The sequence below is a fragment of the Lolium rigidum genome, chromosome 1 (genome assembly GCF_022539505.1).
Source record: "Lolium rigidum isolate FL_2022 chromosome 1, APGP_CSIRO_Lrig_0.1, whole genome shotgun sequence".
In the NCBI taxonomy this organism is placed as follows: domain Eukaryota; kingdom Viridiplantae; phylum Streptophyta; class Magnoliopsida; order Poales; family Poaceae; genus Lolium; species Lolium rigidum.
In genome coordinates, this window is record NC_061508.1 from 164,873,748 (window position 1) to 164,881,505 (window position 7,758).

General features: G+C 41.6%; 1 protein-coding gene across 1 annotated transcript; it reads left to right on the forward strand.

Annotated features, from left to right (window-relative positions):
* Positions 1-1,668: 1,668 nt before the first annotated feature.
* Positions 1,669-7,561, forward strand: LOC124684344 (aminopeptidase M1-B-like). The gene is made up of 17 exons (XM_047218682.1): positions 1,669-1,878; positions 1,962-2,107; positions 2,829-2,931; positions 3,125-3,311; positions 3,409-3,502; positions 3,651-3,804; positions 3,970-4,074; positions 4,167-4,283; positions 4,510-4,623; positions 5,155-5,337; positions 5,876-6,170; positions 6,377-6,498; positions 6,614-6,711; positions 6,839-7,016; positions 7,084-7,198; positions 7,274-7,341; positions 7,439-7,561. Exons 1-17 carry the CDS (start codon positions 1,669-1,671, stop codon positions 7,544-7,546), a joined length of 2,397 nt encoding a protein of 798 aa, XP_047074638.1. The 3' UTR covers positions 7,547-7,561.
* Positions 7,562-7,758: the final 197 nt, after the last annotated feature.

Sequence of the window (7,758 nt, forward strand, 5' to 3'; positions counted from 1 at the left end):
TATGCTCCTCTATCACGCACACATATACTTTGCTTGGTCTTTGTTGTGTGAAGGTACACGTGACATATGGATGAGCGTCAACGAATGGGTTCAACCCCATACATCTACTACACAAGATCTCTCAATGAGAGCACACCGACATCTTGCTAAGGTGACCTCCTTCTACTTGCGCTATCTTGCTAAACCCGTGGAACATTGGCTATGCTTTGAGTGTTGCTTGGCTTTTCTTGTGCTATTGATAGGGTCCTTGACAAGTGAAGCGACATTCAAGCGTGGTTGTCATCTACCTCCTATACAAGTTCATGAAGAGCTATCGTCGAGGACGACTCTTTTTCAAGTGGGGGGAGATGATACGGGCGACCTTCGGTCTTCACCGCATCATGTGCTTCATCGCCAAGACGGCACGCTAAGGTGAATCTTCTCCTTTACGCGTGCCTCGAATCGCCTATTTGGGACGATATACTACTTCATACCCCGTCATATCTTGATGATAGGAACTCGACGACAAGTACGGGGAGAAGAGAGGATGCCATGGAGACCCGAGGACGCAAGGCCGATGTCACGGAAGCATGGAAGAGAAGGAGAAAGAAGCGCTGGATGCTCCAGGCCGGAACTTCCGCCCAACATCGCCGGAACTTCCGCCCAGATGCTGTCAAGACTGAAGATGCTCGCACAGCAGAGCTGTGGCCGGAACTTCCGCCCCTGATGGCCGGAACTTCCGCCCAGGACGGCCGGAACTTCCGCCCCATCGAACCTCAGCCAGATCTCAACCCACTTTGGCTTGTAACTTACCCCTTCATCCCCTTACCTATAAATAGGCACCTACCCCCACCTTCATGAGGGAGAGATGATGTTTAGATGAATTGGCTTATGCCTCTATTATCCCCTAGTGGATTTGGGAAACCCCCACCTTAGGTTAATTCCTATTGTACCACCCGGGCTCCGATCGAATCCTATTGTATCTCTTTGGTGACTTCTACCAATCTTGATCTTTTGCTTGCACTTCTACCTATTTGGTCTTTTGCTTGCACTTCTATTGAGTTTGGTCTTTTCACCCTTCTAGATTCATAGGATCTTCGATTCGTCGATCTTTTTGCGGGACTTCTACCGAAAGGTCTTTTCCTTGCAACTTCTATCGAGTTGGTGGTTCGGGCCAACGAGAACAAAACGATTGTGTTGTGTGCGTGTGCTTGTATCGTGTTCTTCGCGTTCACCCACTTCCCCGCGAATCCCACTCCGCAATCACACTCACCCGGGTCAAACCGTGAAGATTGGGCACACCCTCGGGCTTAGCCCGCATCACTTGGATGATGAATATTCTATCCATTGCAATGAACAAAGTGTTCTAGTCTTTTATTTTTATTTTTCTTTGACTAAGAATTATTTAAGTATACAAAAAATATTGGTATGATTATTAGAGAAGTGTTTTTCAACACAAATTCAGTGATATACTACAATATATCAAAATTTTATTCCTTAATAATTTGAACCGTCAAAGTTTGTCTTCCAAGGGGTAGTAGTCGTAGTCTCGTAGACAAAGATCTGGTTTTTTTCCTTGTTCGTCACGCACTTGTGTCTCCTTTCGCCGCAGCTTTCTGCTCTCTTCCTTCCTTGACTCATTGCGTGAGGAACGCATCCACCGTCGGCCAAGACCGCCGGCGCCCGGCAATGGTGGAGTCGCCGGAGCAGTTCAGGGGGCAGTCCCGCCTCCCCCGCTTCGCCGAGCCCCTCCGCTACGACCTCCTCCTCCGCCCCGACCTCGCCGCCTGCACCTTCTCCGGCTCCGCGGCCGTCGCCGTCGCAGTGTCCGCGCCCACACGTTTCCTCGTGCTCAACGCCGCCGACCTTTCCGTCGACGGATCCTCCATCCGCTTCCAGGCACGCGCCGCACTCGATGCCGTCATGCCGATCTCTTATTTATCCGTCATGTTCTCATCTTGGGGGTGAACTGGGAGTTGCAGGATGTGGCGCCGACGGAGGTGGTGCAGTTCGAGGAAGATGAGATCCTGGTCATCGGCTTCGGCCAGGTGCTGCCCATCGGCGAGGGCGTGGTCACCATGAACTTCACTGGGACCCTCAACGACCAGATGAGGGGCTTCTACAGGAGGTATCGTCCGTTATCATTCAGATAGGGGCAAGATCCCATCTCACACGCAAGCTTCTTTCACTAGTCTCTCGGGCATATGTGTGCTTGGAATAGCACTGGATCATGATTTGTCAGTTGCATAGGCATTTGGGTAGGAAACTTGTTGCAATGCTTAGCGACGAGTGATCTTCTCTGCTACAATCATCTCTAGGATAGTAACCTGGATCGTAGGATCTTTGGGTCGTGATCTTGTTCCTCCCATATCCCATCAGGATTCACCACGCAATCTTTTCTATCCTCAGGATCGTATTCATCAACCAGAAAACAACCATCTTGAACGGCTGAGCTATGTTTCTGCAGTAACTTGAAAGCAAATAACCAAACAAAAAAAATACCTGCAGCGCTATAATTTAGTGGATAAGGTGACGGACTGAGTAGATTTGAAGAGCAGACCAAGGATGTTAGTATTAATTTACCTTTTTTGTTTGAAATGTAGTAACCTTAACTATCTGTGTTATGATCCTTCAATCATGGTTTACTCATCTCATTGTGCAACCGAGATTTATGGTTGGAACGTATGATGCAGCACCGTTATGTACAGATTCATGTTAGAATTTTTTAAACAAAATTGTGTTACATGGGAGTATTCAGACATAATCGGTGCCTGTGGAATGCGCCTGATCTTACTTATTCTTTATACAATCTCTGTTTCTCATGCTCTTGTGCTGGTATTTGATTGCAGCAAGTATGATTACAATGGGGAGTCAAGAAACATGGCAGTCACACAGTTTGAAGCTGCTGATGCACGGCGGTGCTTTCCATGCTGGGATGAGCCTGCATTTAAGGTGTTTAACGTTCCATGTTGTTATTATTTAGAAACAATTGTTTGATATACTTCAAACTATGATTGAACATTAGAAAATCAAATATAGTTGTATTTTGCCCTTGTATGTTGCGTGACCCGTTTTGTTTATAGTTTTGTAAGTCTTAAGATCAATCACCTAAAGTAACTTCTCTTGTACTGTTTCTGTATTTCAGGCCAAGTTCAAATTAACATTAGAAGTTCCAACTGAGCTGGTAGCATTGTCCAACATGCCAGTAGTTAAGGAGACAGTTCATGGACCTCTCAAGACAGTCTGCTACGAGGAGTCTCCACTTATGTCAACATATCTGGTCGCTATAGTTGTTGGTTTATTTGATTACATAGAGAGCTCAACGTTAGAAGGTAGAAGATCAGTTTTCTTGACCCCTGTATCTTTCAGTCAAGGACTATGCTATTGCCATTCTTCTCACATTTCCAATGGTCTGTCAATATGATTTAGGCACCAAAGTTCGTGTGTATACTCAAGTTGGAAAGACTAGTCAAGGAAAGTTCGCACTAGATGTTGGGGTGAAGTCACTGGATCTATACAAAGAGTAAGCTTCCAACCTAAGCCTATTATTCATTATGACATCTATAAAAAGTTTGTCAGCATCAAAAAAGAGAAAGAATCACTCCTGAACAATTTGGCATGCCAATTAATGCTGCTAGCTGAATCAGAATCACTAATGTTTTTTTAACCAGTTATTTTGCCACTCCATACCCACTACCTAAGCTGGATATGATTGCTATCCCTGATTTCTCTGCTGGAGCTATGGAGAACTATGGATTGGTCACTTACAGAGACTCAGCTTTGCTTTATGACGAGCAATTATCATCAGCATCCAACAAACAACAGGTTAGGATGTGTGTGTGTGTGTGTGTGTGTTTGCGAGAAAGCTGTGGTTGAATATTGAAGTTCCTTTTTTTTTCCTTTGACTAATAGTGAGTCAGCATGAGACTTTAATGTTTTGTAATTATAGCCAAGTAAATCTTCTTTCGTTTATTTATATATTTTCTGTAGGTAGCAATCACTGTTGCACATGAATTGGCTCACCAATGGTTTGGCAATCTTGTGACTATGGAATGGTGGACTCACTTGTGGCTAAACGAGGGTTTTGCTTCCTGGGTAATCTATCTGATAACCAGTATTTGAGAAATTATAAATGATTATTGTTGTATATCCTTATTACTCAACAAGTCCTTATTATGTTTGAACAGGTGAGTTACTTAGCTGTAGAATCTATATTTCCTGAATGGAATAATTGGACACAATTCCTCGATGAGACGACATCTGGGCTCAGACTGGATGCGCTTGCAGAATCACATCCTATTGAGGTAATCTTCTTCTCTACTAATTGGTGCGAGTCCATGCTTCAACTTGTTTCGCCATTGTACTGCGTAGAGAAAATTTTGCTAATAGGAGTACAGCAACATATGCCACAAATATCTTTATTAGAGATATGGAAACATATTACAACAGTAAGGTAATTTACATTACAAAGTTGGCGAGTTGCACGCGCATATGCAAGTTATGATTTTCGCTTATTTGACCTGTTTTCAGGTTGAAGTAAACCATGCCAGTGAAATTGATGCGATCTTTGATTCCATAAGCTACGACAAGGGTGCTTCTGTCATTCGCATGCTGCAAAGCTATCTTGGTGCAGACCGTTTTCAGGTTAAATCATTTTCCTTAAAAAAGTGACTTTTGTTTACTTAAGTGGTCGAGCATTCTGTTTCCAGCGCTGTCTGCTGTGGCGTGCTGTGATTGTATAGCACCACTTTTTTTTTTTTCGAGAAAGCGCGAAAGACTTTTGCGCTTCATTTCATTGAAAAGATGGAGTGTTTACAATCCTCCTAGGAGGCGAGGTACATAGTTTGCATAGCACCACTTCTGAACCCTTGTATGCATTTTTTTTATCATTAAACGAGTGACCCAAGTTGTCTCTGCAGCCACTCTGATGCATTCTATCTTGACATTCGATGCATGTGGAACCTGAAACCAGAAATACCAAAGATGATCACTTGTAATTACTAGATTTGACTTTGCTGAACCCACCTGCTGAAGAATAGCTTGAACTTTGATGTTTTGTATATGGATGAGAATTTTTTTTTTTTGCATATATGATTTCTGTTTTCTGTCTACCTCTGTTCCTACTATAAATAGTTTTTCTGCCTGTTCCAACTTTATGAATCTTTACTCTTCCAGAAAGCTTTGGCTTCATACATAAAGAAGTACGCGTACTCAAACGCTAAAACCGAAGACCTGTGGGCTGTTCTTGAGGAGGAAACTGGGGAGCCTGTTAAAGACCTGATGACTACATGGACTAAACAACAAGGATATCCTGTTATATTTGCAAAACTAAATGGGCAATATTTGGAACTCGAGCAGGTTTCCAGACAGTTCATTTGAATATTGTTTTTTTACATACATGGAGAACCGAGTGTAAATATGCCTGCATGCCTTATTTTTTCATTTCCTTGCTATTAATATATCTAAGCTATAGTAATTGGTCTGGCCATTTGATCATGAATTGATAATTGCTTCTTTCTATGACTTCTTCTTTATTGGTGCCTTCAATCCCATGTTAATTTCTTTTATTCTGTTGTTGGCCATGCACTCTTATATAGTGTATGGAACACATTTACAATCAACATGCAATGACTAAAAATGTGAATAGTTTAGTAATTTTCTGGGGTTCTGTTTTCGTGTATGATCTGTTCAATCAGAAATATAAAGAGAATGTCAGTAAAGGAGTTAGAATGTGCATATCAGTGGTGCAAACTGTTCTTGGATGCTGGGGTATTGTCTGTGCTGTATATTCTCAAATGCCACCAATATCTCTGCACCCTTATTAACTCGAATGAAACACAACTAATTCTAAATATCGACCTCAGTCCTAATTTTCGAACTATATCTTCTGTTACAGGCTCAGTTTCTGTCAGATGGATCATCTGGTCCTGGCACGTGGATTGTTCCTATGACATCATGCTGTGGCTCATATGATGTGAATAAAAAGTTTCTATTGAAAGGGAAGGCTGATAAGATCCATATAAAAGATTTTGCGGCCTCCCAAACTGCTGACAGAGGGACAGGCCAAAACTCTTGGATCAAACTGAACATTGATCAAACTGGATTTTATAGAGTGAAGTATGATGATGAACTTGCAGCCGGACTTGAAAATGCAGTAAAGGCCAACAAACTCTCGTTAATGGATATGATTGGTAAAGATAGTACAATTCATGAAATTACTATTGTATGTAGTTTCGCAATATTTTGACACATGATACATATGAAATGGGTTCAACGTCCAATTATGAAATCCTTGGAAGAAAAGGATGAATCGAAATATTGTTGTTATAGATCGTGCAAAATATTATTGTATATATTTTTTGAATGTTTTGACAGATGAGACATATTATTGTTGTAGGTATTGTGGAGGATTCATATGCCCTTTCTGTTGCTTGCAAACAAACACTGACATCATTGCTGCGTCTGCTGAATGCTTATCGTCATGAGTCTGATTATACTGTGCTTTCACATGTAACCTCTGTAAGTAAAACTTGTACCTTCAACAAGGATTTTGATCATTTTTCCTATGTCTATATCATATATGTTTGGTGTCTAAATTTGGATCATCAAGTAAATGTTTCTTCTCTATTCCCAGGTATGTTTAGGCGTTAATAAAATATCAACTGATGCTACTCCTGACTTGTCTAGAGATATCAAACAACTTCTGATCAAGCTTCTTCTATTAGCTGCCAAGTATGTCCAAAAACTTAACCTTGTGCCCGTTTTGAACATATTATACATGTCTTTCTATTCACTACAATATTTGTTCAGTTTCCTTTCTGTGACCATTCTAAAAGCCTTCATGTACATCACATTTCAGAAGAGTAGGCTGGGATCCTAAGGTTGGTGAAAGCCATCTTGATGTCATGCTTAGATCACTGCTCTTGCTTGCTCTTGTCAAACTTGGACATGATGAGACTATAGCTGAGGGAATTCGCCGTTTCCACATCTTCTTAGAAGACCGAAAAAGTCCCCTTCTGCCACCAGATAATAGAAAGGTCATGACTTTTCCTCTAGATTACAGCCGTTTTACTTCTTTGTTGTCTAACTTGCAATGTTCTTTAGGCAGCATACCTTGCTGTGATGCGGAGCGTGAGTACCTCAAGCAGGGCCGGTTATGATTCTCTCCTCAAAATCTACAGGGAAACATCTGAAGCACAGGAGAAGTCTCGCATCTTAGGTGTGTGATTTTTCAATTTTAGCTTTTGCAACACAAATTTCTGATGATTCATCCTAAAAATACTCTTTTTTCTAGGCTCGTTGTCTTCGTGCCCAGACAAGGATATTGTTGTTGAGGCATTGAACTTTATGCTTACAGATGAGGTTAGCCTTGAAACCTTTTCTACTATCTGAATGATGTTGGTTTATGCTTATGGATTTACTGGTGAAACGAGGTTATAATCTTCCTCTTTCTTATTAGGTACGGAATCAAGATGCATTTTATGTCCTTGGTGGTATTAGCTTAGAAGGACGTGAAGTTGCATGGGCCTGGCTTCAGGTATGTTATAGTTTCAGGGTAATTGGCTAGGCTATTTGCATGATTATCTGGCATGCTTATATTACATTTGGACGTTTTTTGTCCAAATTGGTGTGGTATGTCATGATGTTTGGGATGCATCAGTTAACATTTATCTGTTCCATGGATGGGTGAACCCAGAAATGGGCCCATTAATTCTCAACACCTTTGATAGAAGTCATAAAAACCCTTGGTGATCAACATATTTACTTTTGTAGTTTTTG